Source organism: Haliotis rufescens, unplaced genomic scaffold (genome assembly GCF_023055435.1).
Source record: "Haliotis rufescens isolate VD_foot unplaced genomic scaffold, xgHalRufe1.0.p SCAF_49, whole genome shotgun sequence".
Taxonomy (NCBI): domain Eukaryota; kingdom Metazoa; phylum Mollusca; class Gastropoda; order Lepetellida; family Haliotidae; genus Haliotis; species Haliotis rufescens.
In genome coordinates, this window is record NW_025964212.1 from 2,034,481 (window position 1) to 2,052,421 (window position 17,941).

Sequence of the window (17,941 nt, forward strand, 5' to 3'; positions counted from 1 at the left end):
AACTGAATTATGATCATGTTTTCATTATGAGAATGATTATAAATTTGACACAGCGACCTTAAGAACCTAACCTCTATAGTATTTACTTAGTAATGACAAACGTATACATGGTGGCTAGGTGACCCCATGTCAGCGAGATAATGTGATCTCAGAGGAACCTCGCGGCCTTCACTAACATCAAATGACTATTTATTAAGTTTTTTTACATATTGTTTCACCAACATTAACCTGAAAGATCAATGTGATACATTACCTGTGAGTCAATTACGTGATACAATAAGTAAGCCCAACTTAGATTCTTAAACAAGCATATTGACTTTTAATTGAAAAAACGTTTATCTTATCGACAGCAGATGGCGTTGTTAAGATTTAAGGTCCTTTTTTAAAGACATGTTATACAATCATTTCACACCTTGACATGCGATATATAATAACAATATAATGAGGTCAGGTTTGTCTTAACAAGCTTTACAACTATATGACCTTTGACCCATATAGAACATCAGTGATAACGTTATACCACGCGTGATAACAACATTGAGGGTTGAGGCCATTCTCCTATAGGAACAAGGTTTGCATTTATGCAATGATTGATACACGTTGCTATCTGGACGTGTAGATTGTAAAAGGTTACAAATTGTTTCAACTGAATAGAGTTCCCTCGCACTTGCTGACCCAAAGTCTGTCTTGCATGTGGCCCTTGAAACACGATGAAGTTCGATGATGTTCTCCGCCATGTTGGCGAGTTCGGGTCGTACCAGAAACGGATCTATTTTCTTCTATGTCTTCCTGCAATTACGCATGGTGCCCGGATGATGGTTAGCGCTTTCCTGCAGTACGTTCAGAAACACAGGTGAGTGGGGTTCAACGCCACTTTGAACAGTTATAGCACGGCGTGTCAGTCTAGCGTGGGATGAGCGCCAGACGTTAGGAAGGTCTAAGACGCTCGTCACGTTTGTAAAACACAAGCATCGTGACCAAGCAGGACATCACTCATGTCTCAGACGTTTACCATTTTTGTGAAGCCCCTGACCCCGGCTCACGGGGCTGACACGCCTAGAAATATAGTCAGGGGTGCGAATCTGTGGCTGGAGCACGTGGCCATGAGGGCTCGACCCACCGCTAATTTCGCCACCCTGTGACCTTTGTGAGTGAATATAATAATTATACGTTTCGGGTCATGTACGTTATGTATTTCGGAAAAAAAGATTGCTAAGCGTGTAGTCAATATTGTCTGCTGAAGTATTTGCACGTCTCTATCTATATATCTCTCGCCTTGTGTTAACAGGCTGGCTCGATGCCGGGCATGAGGAGGAATACGTTTGATGGTTGCTAAAAATAAACCTGACTGACATCGATCCTGAACGCTTCCCGGCTTGTACATGTTAAGAGTGCCTGGTTTCGTTTAATATAAGTAGGGCGAAGATGGGGATGCAGACGATGGAGGGATAGAGAGAGAGATACGTTGCAGCTAAACTCCCGGGAAATGAAAGTATATACTTATGTTTGATGGTGTGTGAACCTCGATGGTGATGTAATTGGTACTAGTATCATAGCTGTGCCTACAGTCTGCAGTGTTTTGTCGCCCTTTCAGCGTAGAAACATTTTGATAACATATTTGTAATTTGGGGGGTAAATCCAATTTTGTGTAAATTTTATTTTGCCCGGCAATTAATTTATGTTTTAATGTTGATTGACACAATATTTTACATTGTGAAGTGCATAATACGATGTTTGTTATAAGATATACATGCAATGAGACAATTCGTTTGAAAATACAATAATTAAGCTTATGACTAACCAAACGATTTGATTGACTGATTAGTTCTTTACGTAGACGTGTTTGAATTATCGGATCATAACAGAGTTAATTGCACCCATACAATTATATATAATGTGAAAACAAATAATTTCAGCATTACTCATTCATAAATATACATAAATTGCGTCTATTATATCTGACCTTCCTAAACTCTGTTTAATTGTTATTACATCTAATTGAGCAGGCCACCAAAACCACTAAAGAGGTACCTTGCTATGACAATTAGTTTCGTACGTTACTTCGATGTTATTTCAAATGTTAATAGTTTTGCTATCAATTAGGTGGCACGTCCTAGTGTTAGCCATCCTGTTTTAACCACCTAGGTGCGGTCATTTGGAATCGTATTCTTCATTCTTGTTTATTTCAATATTACAGACTTTCCTAAACATTAAAGCATTATGCAGTGCATGACTGTCATATAGATTGAATATTCCTGAGTACGACGTTAAAAACAAACAAACAGTGAATGACACGACTGATTGAAACAAAAAAAGTATTGCATGTAATAATGCTAATTTTCTGGAGAGGATATTCTTTTTCAAAACATTTCATTATCTGGCATGATGTGGTGTTCTAGGATCATTGTTATATGATTGATGATGATTTGACGATTGATTGACTGACGGGGAAAAAAAAAATGGGCTTCACATATGATACATGTGAGGAAACGAACACAGGTCGAACCAACTTTGCTATCCCACCGCCCTTATTGTAAAACCAATAGGAACACAAGTTGCAGTCTGAATATGATTTTAAATGAAGAAAGGAGAAAGAATAATGATCGATCATTTTTTTTATTTTACAATGTTTATTTACATTACTTGTAGGTGTCATAACGTATTGGTGCGCAGTCATTATCCTTTGAAACCTTCGCCTGTCGCCATCGGTTCTAAATAACATTTCCAAGAATCAAATACTAATTGACACCCATTAATCTGACAGGAAAATAAACAAGGGGTGTCTGTTGTACATATTTTGCGCTTTGAGCATACATTGTTTGTAATGTTAGCAGTAGGGGTAGTTGACGTAATAGTAGTAGAGGTTGTTGAAGTAGTAGCAGTAGTAGTAGTGGTAGAGGTTGTTGAAGTATTAGTAGTAGTAGAGGTTGTTGAAGTAGAGGTAGCAGGAGTAGTAGTAGTAGTAGTAGTAGTAGTAGTAGTAGTAGTAGTAGTAGTAGAGGTTGAAGTAGTAGTTGTAGTTGAGGTTGTTGAAGTGGTAGTAGTAGTAGTAGTAGTAGTAGTAGTAGTAGTAGAGGTTGTTGGCGTAGTACTAGTAGTGGTAGAAGATGTTGTTGAAGCAGTTGTAGTAGAGGTTGTTGAAGTAGTAGTAGTAGTAGTAGAGGTCGTTGAAGCAGTAGCATTTGTTGAGTAGTAGTAGTGTGTATGTATGTGTGTGAGGTAGAGTGTGCGTGAGTACGTGTGTGTGTGTGTAACGCCCTGATTTGAACTCCCCTACCCGAAGGGATGTCACACTGGATGCTATAACGAACTCAAAGGGACCACTAATTCTAGTTCATTATAACCGTACTTCGTTATAAGCATATATATAGCATATATACAGCAAATGGCCAGGATCCCAAAAAAGCCAGTTCGTTATATCCGTCAGTTCGTTATAAGCGTGTTCGTTAAAAACGTAGTTTACTGTACTTACAGGTGCGCGCTACCAGGCTATGACAACGACACGTACGCTATTCAGTCGGAGTACCACAACGACCTCATCAACTCCACCATCCCCTACAGCTTCCAAGATGGTAACGTGATATATGACAAGTGCCATGTGTTCACGAACGCTTCAGGTACGATGACCAGAGTCCGGTGCAACCGTTGGGTGTATGACAAGAGTTTGTTCCACCAAACTGCAGTGTCAGAGGTAGGTACATGAACAAACGTAAAATATTATAGTTATTCTTAAAACGAAATATGATAGGCTCTTTTAGAAGAAATTAAGGGAGAGCACGAGGAGGGATAGGAACAGTTCAAACAGTTGTTACATTCAGTGAGAGAGTGAGTGAGTGAGTGAGTCAGTGAGTCAGTGAGTCAGTGAGTGAGTGAGTGAGTCAATGAGTGAGTCAGTGAGTGAGTCAGTGAGTGAGTCAGTGAGTGAGTCAGTGAGTCAGTCAGTGAGTCAGTCAGTGAGTCAGTCAGTCAGTGAGTCAGTCAGTGAGTCAGTCAGTGAGTGAGTCAGTGAGTCAGTCAGTGAGTGAGTCAGTGAGTCAGTCAGTGAGTGAGTCAGTGAGTGAGTCAGTGAGTGAGTCAGTGAGTGAGTCAGTGAGTGAGTCAGTGAGTGAGTCAGTGAGTGAGTCAGTCAGTGAGTGAGTCAGTCAGTGAGTCAGTGAGTCAGTGAGTCAGTCAGTTGGGTTAACGCTGCTTTAAAACAGAATTCCAGTGGTATCACGGCGTGTCAGCTTAATGTGGGAGGAAAGCCGGGGCGGTCTGGGATTCGAATCGAAATCATTGAGTTTCGTGGTGCCCAAGGGACGTAACTATGCACAGCCAATTGCGGCGCCTCAGACGACTGGACCTCCGGTCAGTGACTAATCGATGTTCCCTCTCGATTCAACAAGAGATTGGGATTGTGTTTTACAATACGTCATGGTGTGTGAATGTTATATAACAACACAAGGCGTGTTCACAGTACAACATGGTGTATAAAGCTACTTTATATAACAACTATTGATTCCACAGTACAACATGGTGTATAAAGCTACTTTATATAACAACTATTGATTCCACAGTACAACATGGTGTATAAAGATACTGTATATAACAACTATTTTTTACAGTATAGCATGGTGTATAAAGATACTGTATATAACAACTATTGATTCATAGTACAACATGGTGTATAAAGATACTGTATATAACAACTATTGATTCACAGTACAACATGGTGTATAAAGATACTGTATATAACAACTATTGATTCACAGTACACCATGGAGTATAAATATAATGTATATAACAACTATTGATTCACAGTACAACATGGTGTATAAAGATACTGTATATAACAACTATTGATTCACAGTACAACATAGTGTATAAAGATACTGTATATAACAACTATTGATTCACAGTACAACATGGTGTATAAAGATACTGTATATAACAACTATTGATTCACAGTACAACGTGGTGTATAAAGATACTGTATATAACAACTATTGATTCACAGTACAACATGGTGTATAAAGATACTGTATATAACAACTATTGATTCACAGTACAACATGGTGTATAAAGATACTGTATATAACAACTATTGATTCACAGTACAACATGGTGTATAAAGATACTGTATATAACAACTATTGATTCACAGTACAACATGGTGTATAAAGATACTGTATATAACAACTATTGATTCACAGTACAACGTGCTGTATAAAGATACTGTATATAACAACTATTGATTCACAGTACAACATGGTGTATAAAGATACTGTATATAACAACTATTGATTCCACAGTACAACATGGTGTATAAAGATACTGTATATAACAACTATTGATTCACAGTACAACATGGTGTATAAAGATACTGTATATAACAACTATTGATTCACAGTACAACATGGTGTATAAAGATACTGTATATAACAACTATTGATTCACAGTACAACATGGTGTATAAAGATACTGTATATAACAACTATTGATTCACAGTACAACATGGTGTATAAAGATACTGTATATAACAAATATTGATTCACAGTACAACATGGTGTATAAAGATACTGTATATAACAACTATTGATTCACAGTACAACATGGTGTATAAAGATACTGTATATAACAACTATTGATTCACAGTACAACATGGTGAATAAAGATACTGTATATAACAACTATTGATTCACAGTACAACATTGTGTATAAAGATACTCTATATAACAACTATTGATTCACAGTACAACATGGTGTGTGAAAGATACTGTATATAACAACTATTGATTCACAGTACAACATGGTGTATAAAGACACTGTATATAACAACTATTGATTCACAGTACAACATGGTGTATAAAGATACTGTATATAACAACTATTGATCCACAGTACAACATGGTGTATAAAGATACTGTATATAACAACTATTGATCCACAGTACAACATGGTGTATAAAGATACTGTATATAACAACTATTGATTCACAGTACAACATGGTGTATAAAGATACTGTATATAACAACTATTGATTCACAGTACAACATGGTGTATAAAGATACTGTATATAACAACTATTGATTCACAGTACAACATGGTGTATAAAGATACTGTATATAACAACTATTGATTCACAGTACAACATGGTGTATAAAGATACTGTATATAACAACTATTGATTCACAGTACAACATGGTGTATAAAGATACTGTATATAACAACTATTGATTCACAGTACAACATGGTGTATAAAGATACTGTATATAACAACTATTGATTCACAGTACAACATGGTGTGTGAAGACGCGCTTCTAACGTCCCACTCACAGATGTTGTTCATGGCTGGCTTTCTGGTGGGAGTCTTCATCCTTGGGGCGTTTGCTGACAGGTACCTCAGCATTTAGAACAAATAAGGGGCTTTAATACTGAAACATCTGCATCTTAGCATCTAAAAACTCCAGCAGCTTCGATATGGCCTTCCTCTTATCATCGTTCACAGACGTAAATACTGACACATTAACGTCTTATCAACTACAATATTTCATAAGTACAAATTCTTTCTACGTATTCATCATATGTAGTGATAGTTGAAATACACATCGACTCTCCCGTGGGGTCCCCAGCAACCAATGCTGGTCGTAAGAGGCGACAAATGAATCGGGAGGTCAGACCCCGTGACTTGGTTGACACAGTGTCCTTTGTGGATCTTTGCTCACAATACCAATCACTATGTCGTCTTGTTCCAGATTATCACAGGCTGACGTCATATAGCTGAAATATTGCTGAAAGCTGCGTTCCTGTTCTCCAGGATAGGCATTCCACACTGCATGGTCTTATTTCTTGAAAGGGAATTTTGAAAATGTTATTTGATTAGCAACCTCGTCTGGCGAGTCAAAGGCAACGGAATGATGTGCCCAATTCCCATGACAGAATCGTATGAAATATAGATTGATAAGATGAGACTTGGTTTAAGGGAAACTTAATGGCGTGTTTCTAACTCTCCTTTGTTTATTTCCCCCAGGTATGGACGGAAGCTTGCCATCTACGTCTCAATGGTCATCAACCTGGTGTCTGGGATAGCCATGGCCTTTGCCCCCAACTTCTACGTGTACGTTGTGCTGAGGTTCCTGCTGGGGGCCTCCACCTCTGGCTACTTCACGGCGGCCTATGTGCTCGGTATTCCCCTTCACGTCTTTCATTGATCGCTGCCTTAGTGTGCATAGTAGATGGTATACAGCGGAAAAAGAAACTTAGCTTTAAAGAAAGACCTTAATGGTAGGGCGTGCGTTGTGTTTAATATCGTAAGATGCATGTATTTACCCTCTCTCCCTCTCTCTCTCTCTCTCTCTCTCTCTCTCTCTCTCTCTCTCTCTGTGTGTGAAGCCCATTCCTGGTGTCCCCCGCCGTGATATTGCTGGAATATTGCTAAAAGCGGCTTAAAACCATACTCACTCACTCACTCACTCACTCACTCACTCACTCTCTCTCTCTCTCTCTCTCTCTCTCTCTCTCTCTCTCTCTCTCTCTCTCTCTCTCTCTCTCTCTCTCTCTCTCTCTCTCTCACTCTCTCTCTCTCTCTGTGTGAAGCCCATTTCTGGTGTCCCCTGCCGTGATATTGCTGGAATATTGCCAAAAGCGGCTTAAAACCATACTCACTCACTCACTCACTCTCTCTCTCTCTCTCTCTCTCTCTCTCTCTCTCTCTCTCTCTCTCTCTCTCTCTCTCTCTCTGGTCGAGGGCACAACTGTGCCATGTAACTCAATAAATCACCAACAAATAACCATTTATTGCTTGTTTCACTTTTGGCCACTATCAAACATATACTTTCTTTTGTCCGCCAGTTTACCTGAAATTTACATTAATTTACTCTACCTCTATCCACCTCTTTCCCTTCTTCTCATATTCAAACAAAACCACACTATTTAAACATACACGTCGCAAAGAGTTCACGATTGATTTCAGTCGTTATTCTTTGCATCATGCATTCCTGGTGTTAAAGGTCTGGAGATCGTTGGACCATCCAAACGCATCTGGGCAGGAATGGTCATCAAATACTTCTTCGCTATTGGCCTTCTCCTGATTGACGGACTGGGTTTCGTGATAAGAGACTGGCACCACATGGAGCTTACTGTCACGTGCATCGTCGCTGTCTTCCTTCCTTATTGGTGGTAAATATCTTCCTGTATCATACACAACCAATGTCAGCACGGGTCAATAGTCTTGTTCATCAACTTCCGGTATCATGTTTCTCCTAAGGTGAGCCGCCCGTGAAGATCCGGGTTAGAATAGGTCTCCAGCAATCCATGCTTGTCGTAAAAGGCGACTGCTTGTAAGAGGCGACTAAAGGGATCGGTTGGTCAGACTTAGTCTGTCTTACAGACCCTGGTACAAATATATAATTATCAAATACAGCCCTTGCAAGTCTATAATGTTTGGCAAGTCTAGATTACTGCAGTATCAGGAGAATCACTGGGCTCCCTTTTTATTATATTTTATTAAGATAACTGAACAACTGTTTTTTTCTGTACGATATGTTCATTTCAGAGACTAGATGTTTGGTCAGGCTCTCTCATTTGTATCCAAATTGCGCAGGAGGATGCTCTGAATGTCCATCATAGGAATGTCTGGTCTAGACTCGATTATTTACAGATCGCCGTCATATAGCTGGAATATTGCTGACTGCGTTAAGCAACAAACAAACTTCGGGTGAGCCTATGGCTCGGCTTTGATTCCCAACATGGGTACAGACCTTAGTTGCTGTCCAAAGCCCGCCATAATGTTGCTGGAATATTACAGTCGGTGTAAATAATAAACAAAAACGGTGTCCTCAGTCAGATAGATCTGCCTTAACCTAACAGGGGCGACTAAAGGTATTGACTCACTCACTCTCTTAGGATAATCCCCGAATCTCCAAGATGGCTCATCACACAGGGCAGAATACCGGAAGCGGAAGCGATCATCCGAAAGGCAGCTGAGGTCAACAAGGTGATTCTCCCTGACAAGCTTTGTGCAGAATCGGAAGAGACTTCTGATGAAAAGGCAGGAAACATCACTTCTTTCCTGCAGCTGTTCACGTCTTCAGTGATGTTGTTTAGAACTCTCATCATATTCTTTAACTGGTGAGTGTGCACTTCCTCGCGTAAATATCCATAGTCAGAGACCACAAGAATGACGACATATACGACGAAAGTGTATGATGATCCACTAAATTATATAGTTCTAAACCATATATCGAATTCAATTTGTTCGAGTGACCAAACAATGGTAGTCAAATATTCATATGGAAAATATTTCGAGGAGACAAAATTAAATGTAATTCGGCAGAAAATTAATACATGATACATTTTTGGAAATTAAGACGAGTGGTAAAAGCGTTCTTGGCTTGTGAATCTGAAGACGCACTTCGATTCCTGGCAATTATATGATGTGAGTCTCACATTCTAGATGCCCCCCCACCTTGACATAAGCCATTGGTCCACAGCAACCTACGCAGGTCGTATGAGGTGAACAAATGGATGAGATGGTCAGACTCCGTGACGTGGTTGATTGCGTGTCATCGTTCCCTGACGGCATGGGACGTTGCTCGTGTTATCAATCACCGTTCGTCTGGACGCGATTATTTAAAAGCGGCCGTCATATAGCTGGAATACTGCTGAGTGCGGCGTTAAACAACATAAATCTATCTCAACATCAAACCTTTTTATTTAGCCAACATTACCCTTTAGACCAATAGATCTGGAACGTAAGATGACCAACGGTCACCGGGGTTGGTAATGAATGTCCATCGTGTCCATCCAGGCTAGTGACCAGCATGGCGTACTATGGACTGTCCCTCAACACACAAGACCTTGGTTCGGACAACTTCTTTCTGACCTTCTTCCTGGCCAGCTTGATGGACTTCCCCGGGGTGACCTTGTGTTTGTTTCTGCTGGACCGCGTGGGCAGGAAGGTCATGATGTGTGGGTCCATGCTGATCGGCGGGGTCGCCTGCCTCCTCACCATCTTTTCCATACTCTACCTTGGGGAATGCAAGTACCGGGTTTTCATTACGTTATCACACACTCCCACAGAAGGAGATTACACTGATCAACGATTGGTCGATGGACATACGGTTTAGCATGAGGTATAAATATTCTCAGGACAACTTATAATAAGGTTCGTGTTTAGTGATTTTAGTGGATGTTTCCGTCTTTAATAGTGGAGAAAATATTTCACCCAAGCTAGATAGATATACAGTACAAACATAGACTAAAAGGTCGACCTGGGTCACGGGCATCGCGTTTATTATAATGGAGAAAATATTTCACCCAGGCTAGATAGATATTCAGTACAAACATACACTAAAAGGTCGACCTGGGTCACGGGCATCGCGTTTATAATACATGTAGTGGAGAAAATATTTCATCCAGGCTAGATAGATATACAGTACAAACATAGACTAAAAGGTCGACCTGGGTCACGGGCATCGCGTTTATAATAGTGGAGAAAATATTTCACCCAGGCTAGATAGATATACAGTACAAACATACACTAAAAGGTTGACCTGGGTCACGGGCATCGCGTTTATAATAGTGGAGAAAATATTTCACCCAGGCTAGATAGATATACTGTACAAACATAGACTAAAAGGTAGACCTGGGTCACGGGCATCGCGTTTATAATAGTGGAAAAAATATTTCACCCAGGCTAGATAGATATACAGTACAAACATTGACTAAAAGGTCGACCTGGGTCACGGGCATCGCGTTTATAATAGTGGAGAAAATATTTCACCCAGGCTAGATAGATATACAGTACAAACATAGACTAAAAGGTCGACCTGGGTCACGGGCATCGCGTTTAAAATAGTGGAGAAAATATTTCACCCAAGCTAGATAGATATACAGTACAAACATACACTAAAAGGTAGACCTGGGTCACGGGCATCGCGTTTATAATAGTGGAGAAAATATTTCACCCAGGCTAGATAGATATACAGTACAAACATTGACTAAAAGGTCGACCTGGGTCACGGGCATCGCGTTTATAATAGTGGAGAAAATATTTCACCCAGGCTAGATAGATATACAGTACAAACATACACTAAAAGGTCGACCTGGGTCACGGGCATCGCGTTTATAATAGTGGAGAAAATATTTCACCCAGGCTAGATAGATATACAGTACAAACATACACTAAAAGGTAGACCTGGGTCACGGGCATCGCGTTTATAATAGTGGAGAAAATATTTCACCCAGGCTAGAAAGATATACAGTACAAACATACACTAAAAGGTCGACCTGGGTCACGGGCATCGCGTTTATAATAGTGGAGAAAATATTTCACCCAGGCTAGATAGATATACAGTACAAACATACACTAAAAGGTTGACCTGGGTCACGGGCCTGCTCCACGTTGGAGAAAGCAGCATTTGGAGCTAATGTGGGCCATTGTCATGTGACTGTGGTTACTATCGAATCGTCCTGGAAGGAAAACACTTGGGAAAGAAAAAATGGATAGTTGCAAATTGTCAACGTTAAAAATGCCAGATAATTCAAAGTTTTCCAGGGAGACAAAAGGATCCTTATAATATTGTGTCCATTGATCCGTGGACGCTGGAGTAGACTGGTGGTTTAAGCGTTGCCAAAGACCCTGTCACAAATCTTCCAAAGGATACGATGTCGTAGTGAAAACTTTATCCAATATGACCTTTTCAATGTCGATCTAGGAAACCTGTAGATTAACAGCTCTGAATTAAACTTTGAATCCAACGAGAAGTGGTTAGAAAAAACAGTTTCACTTTCAAAACAGTGCAACATTTGTTTTAAAAACAGAGGAGCCATACAACTTTTATTGGACCCTTTACTCATTTTTATATAGCAGGTCATTCAGTGAACAATTTATCAATCAGGCTTAAGCCTAAGACAACAATAATTCTCCAGTACATTCTGGAAAAAAAACGATACACAAAAATACATAGTGTACCATTTTATAATTAAAGACGTCCAGTGACCATGTATTCTGTTGGGGTAAAACTTGAAGCAAAAATAAATCTCAAGTATATTTTGAAACAAACTGATTTACAAAAATACATAGTATACCATGGTATTCTTAAAGACGTCCAGTAAATAATTTATCAGCTGGGTTAAAATTTGAGGCCAAAATTCTGGAACAATACCGACCCAGAACAATCTATACCTGTACACCTCTACATAACCATTATTTCTTCACACCATAGCGTACCAATGGATCACAATCACGCTGGCGATGATCGGAAAGATGGGTACTGCAATGTGCTTCGCCGTTGTCTACGTCTTCTCTTCGGAACTCTTCCCCACCGTTGTGCGCAACGTCGCCGTCGGCGCCAGCTCTTCCTGGGCAAGAGTCGGTGGGATGATTGCACCCTATGTTGCAGATGCGGTTAGTCACAATATATACGGTTTTGTAGGCTAGACAGGGGAGAGCTATATCAGTGAACTCCGCTTTGGAAAGTGTTTCATTTACATCACGGCGTAGCTGCTGGATGTTGGGGGAGGTGAGGTCAAATTGGGTTTAACGTCGCGTCCAAGAGTATTGCACTTATATAGCGACGTGCACGTGTGTGTGTGGCAGCTTGTACTAGTCCGGGCTCATGCCTATTTATAGTGCTATCACACTGAGATACCATGCCGCAGTTTAACATGAATACCCCACTCAGACACAATATACTGACTCCGAGTCCAGTCCTTGTTTTAGCCCCTTAATGCCGAGCGCCAGACAGGGTAACAACAAGTACCATCTTTTAACGTCTTTTTGTATGACGCGGCCGGGGATCAAACCCCGGACCTTCCGCTCTCCGGGCGGACGCTCTACCACTAGACCACGGAGGCGGTCTGCTGGATGTTAGGGCAGCAGTGATTTTACTATTACTATTTTGGTGAAGTACACGGAGGGCGATTATGAATACTTGCGGTTTCAAGTCGCAAATATACAATCAGCGGATCCTGGCACGACTAAGAACCGAGAACAGAGGAATAGTCCCCGGTCGCAAGATCATACAAAAATGTGGATCGGTTGGTCACATGGTGACCAGACTGACTATGTACCATAGTGTCCCGGTGGCGTGGATGGTTGCGTATGTTTTCAGCCACTTGTTTCTCTCGCCAAGATGCGCTTATTAGTAGGCGCTTGATACTGCGACATCAAACAATATTCATTCATTTCACAATTTGTTTTAAATAAAAAAATTCTCCCTTTATTGCAGAACAGACCTTTGCTTACTGTCAGGGCGGACGGGTAGCATTGTGGTTAAAGCTTTCGCTCGTCACAACGAAGACCCGGGTTCGATTCCCTACATGGGTACAATGTGTGAAGCCCATTTCTGGTGTCCCCCGCCGTGACATTGCTAGAATATTACTACAAGCAGCGTAAAACCACACTCACTCACTCACTCTGCTTACTGTCGCCTCGTCAGTTTGACAGGGCCATCTAATTATAAGCCTAAAATTAAATCTTTCACCATTATTTGAAAGACGTCAGTAAATATTTCCATCGTTGTGGTTTGTTCTTCAGGGCAAATTAGTGGGAGGAGATTTCGGGAGAGCTCTGCCGTTGTTGGTGTTTGGGGCGGCGTCGGTGGTGGCGGGACTTCTGGCGCTGCTCCTGCCGGAGACCTTGAACAGAGATCTCCCCGAGACCATCGAAGATGGCATCGCCTTCGGCAGGTATGCAAGTCTTGCAACAAGGTCGCAGCATCAATAGTATAGTTTAGTCAGTTTACGGCATAATCAACGGGTATAACAGTGGATCAATTACGGCTTTACTACTGCGGACCTAGCAACATCACAACTACATTACCGTATAATCTGCAATATCAGCAATAACATAGGTACATGTCTATATAAAGGCTGGACACAGGTGGAGTCTCGACGGTGTGGTCAGCAATGCCACACCTATAATTTATTATGGCATAGTCCACAATTCCATAGCTATCCATGGGGGCACGGGTGGCCCAGTCGTCTAAGGCGCCGCGATTCGCTGTGAAGAGTGGCGAAACCTATGATTGTGGGTTCGAATCCTGGTTCTCCCCGATTATGTTTCTAGGTCTGTCAGCACCATACCCATGCTCGTTGGTTTCACCGAAGTGGTAAACGTCTGAGACCTGCATCACTTCGGGCTTTCCTCCCACATTTGCCAAATGTTACAAAAGTTCACATGTACGTTTTCAAAGAGTTTCAGTTGATGTTACAGCTGTTTTACAGTCAACATGTTTACGCAACATTTGGGATTAGGTCCCAAATACCCCATGCTTGTCATATGAGCCGAATAATGTCATTCTGGTTGTTACAATATGCGATCTAGGCCCCGTTTCACAAAGCGATCTTAGCGCTAGGATGATCGTAACACTCATCTTGGACATAGGGTTACGATGGTCCTAGTACAGTAAACTACGGTTATAACGAACTCAAAGGGACCACTTATTTTAGTTCGTTATAACCGTAGTTCATTATAAGCATATATACAGCATATATACAACAAATGGCCGAGACTAAAAAATAAGTTCGTTATATCAGTCAGTTCGTTATAAGCGTGTTCGTTATAACCGTACTTTACTGTACTAAGATCGTTTTGTGGAACGAGGGCCTGTTTCCTGTGTGTCGTCGTCCCCGACGGCGTTAAGCGTTCATGGTACAGACTCAATTAGCTGCATGCCTCTTTGCTTTTGACGGGTCCCTTGGGCACGCCAGAAACCTAAGATTGTGGGTTCGAATCCCGGTTCGCCCCAATTATGTTTCTAGGTTTGTCAGCAACATACCCGTGCTCGTGGGTTTCATCGAAGTGGTAAACGTCTGAGACCTGCATCACTTCGGGCTTTCCTCCCACATTAAGCTGACACGCCGTGATATAACTGGAATACTGTTAAAAGCGGCGTAAAACCCAACTCACTCACTGCTTTTGACGGAATATTTCTGTGATGTAAAACAGCATTCATTCACACACCCTACATTTCGGTTCCCTAGGAAACCACCTAACCCCACACCGTCAGTGGTAATGACGGCCTATCACCAGGACAACCACCCAGAGGAGGGCGCCAGGAAAGATAAGACGGATGAAAAATACCCGGGGGATGCAGACAAGCAACATCAGCACGTGGCTTGAAGTAAACACGAGATAAACGATCCGATTCTCGCGCCCATGTACTCAGGAATGACTGTGTGAGCTTTTTATAATATCACGCCAGTACGGTATACGTTATCTTGGTATACTCGTATACTGGCATGGTATATGTATGGTGGTATACTAGTACTAGCATGCACATGAAATCGTGGTATTTGCTGTCACTGCAATTCCATTATTGTATATACTTACACGGTTTTTGTCATTTAAGGACCAAGATATCATGCAGTAATGGACACGCTATCGTGGTATATCATGGTACATCCTAGCATTTATATCTTGTCACAGCTAACATGGTACATCATGTTATGGTATATGCCATTAGGGTATATACTACGATGTATATGCTGTCATGGTATATGTTATCAGATATATAATACCATGGGTGATATGCTGCCATGGTATATGTTATCACTGTTTATTCTACCATAGTATGTATATGCTGTCATGGTATATGTTATCAGGGTATATTCTACCACAGTATGTATATGTTGTCATGGTATACACTATCAGGGTAAATGCTGTGATGGTATATGCTATCATGGTTCATGCTACCACAGTATGTATAAGCTGCCATGGTATACACTATCAGGGTAAATGCTGTGATGGTATATGCTGTCACGGTATACACTACCAGGGTAAATGCTGTGATGGTATATGCTATTATGGTATATGGCACCACAGTATGTATATGTTGTCATGGTATACACTATCGGGATAAATGCTGTGATGGTATATGCTATCATGATATATGCTACCACAGTGTGTATATGTTGTCATGGTATATACTATCAGGGTAAATGCTGTGATGGTATATGCTGTCATGGTATACACTATCAGGGTAAATGCTGTGATGGTATATGCTATCATGGTATATGCTACCACAGTGTGTATATGCTGCCATGGTATACACTATCAGGGTAAATGCTGTGATGGTATATAATATCATGATATATGCTACCATAGTATGTATATGCTGCCGTGGTATATGCTATCAGGGTAAATGCTATCACGATGTATTCTACCACAGTATGTATATGCTGTCATGGTATACACTATCAGGTTAAATGCTGTGATGGTATATGCTATCATTGTATATGACATCAAAGTATGTCTATGCTCTCAGGGTAAATGCTATCACGATGTATTCTACCACAGTATGTATATGCTGTCATGGTATACACTATCAGGTTAAATATAAATAATATTATACTATCATGGTATATGACACCACAGTATGTATATGCTGTCATGGTATACACTATCAGGGTAAATGCTGTCATGGTAAACAATATCATGGTATATGCTACCACAGTGTGTTTATGCTGCTATGGTATATGTTATCAGGGTAAATGCTGTAATGGTATATGCTACCACAGTATGTATATGCTGTCGTGGTATACACTATCAGGGTAAATGCTGTGATGGTATATGCTACCACAGTATGTATATGCTGTCGTGGTATACACTATCAGGGTAAATGCTATCATGGTATATGCTATCACAGTATGTATATGCTGTCATGGTATATGCTATCACACACATACTATACATGAAAACATACTTCGCTTAAAGAAGGTTCTCCAAGACGCTATATGCAACTTTTTCATATTGGTGTTGCCTAGATTTCTACTGCAGGGGATGAACCTTACTTTTCTGACTAATATGATGTTTTTTTATAATAGGAATTAGTCTGTGGGAATACAGATGCTTAAACCTATCGGGGCCATGTACAAAGCAGTTAATTAAATGTGACAACGCAGGAATTCACATAACGAACCTACCAATAGGACAGGTCATTCGCGCTGAATATCTGATATTTGTTTTTTGTCTTATATCTGGTCTGTTCTGCTGGGTGACTGTAGTGCTGAGATCAGTCTTTATAGAAGGCAGGTTTCAGTTGGGTAGATCTTTGTACAAATCGTGGTACGGCATAAATTATGAGATCAATGTATTTACTAGCAACTACCATCGACCATTCACATAAATATAATGACATTTCAAGTATGAAATTATTTTGTTGAATGTTTTACTCGGAAATAAAGATTTTACTCTCTAACCTTTACAGATTTTATGTTTTTGTGTCAGTTATGTCACGGCGTGTCAGCTTAATGTGGGAGGGAAGCCCGAAATGATGCAGGTCTTTGGGGTTTGCCACTTTGGTTTTGTTTGTTGTTGTTTTTGTTTTTTAACGCCGCACTCAGCAATATTCCAGCTATATGACGGCGGTCTATGAATAATGGACCAGATAATCCAGTGAGTGGCATCATGAGCATCGATCCACGCAATTGGGATCGATGACATGGATCAACCAAGTCAGCGAGCCTGACCACCTGATCCCATTAGTCGCCTCTCACGACATGTATAGTAACGTAAAGTGCATATCTATAATGCGCCAAATCCAACTTTAAAACAGGCTCAAAGCGCTACATTATCAATGGATCAGTGAGCACCCGATTTTCATTCTCAGCTTCCTGGGGAGTATACAACCAAGCTGCCTGTGAGACGCTAGAAGGTTACCATCACATTACCATCTCATTCTACCTGACACTCGTCACTTGCCATCATCATCTATATCTCCAGGGCTCACATTTCGGTAAGCCGGAGATAAACAGCATGCTTGCCTAAGGTAACAGACCCGTGAAGATCCGGGGTAGAATAGGTCTTCAGCAACCCATGCTTGCTGTAAAAGGCGACTATGCTTGTCGTAAGAGGCGTCTAACGGGATCGGGCGGTCAGGCTCGCTGTCTTGGTTGATGCATGTCATCGATCCCAATTGCATGGATCGATGCTCATGATATCAATCACCGGATTGTC

General features: G+C 40.9%; 1 protein-coding gene across 1 annotated transcript; it reads left to right on the forward strand.

The window, feature by feature from the left end:
- The first annotated feature begins 378 nt into the window (after window positions 1-378).
- Window positions 379-17,181, forward strand: LOC124115651 (organic cation transporter protein-like). The gene is made up of 10 exons (XM_048383527.1): window positions 379-853; window positions 3,475-3,691; window positions 6,273-6,376; window positions 7,010-7,164; window positions 7,989-8,157; window positions 8,884-9,108; window positions 9,788-10,017; window positions 12,207-12,388; window positions 13,520-13,671; window positions 14,968-17,181. The coding sequence occupies exons 1-10, from the start codon at window positions 711-713 to the stop codon at window positions 15,104-15,106; spliced, it is 1,716 nt and encodes a 571-aa protein (XP_048239484.1). The 5' UTR covers window positions 379-710; the 3' UTR covers window positions 15,107-17,181.
- The last annotated feature ends 760 nt before the right edge of the window (window positions 17,182-17,941 follow it).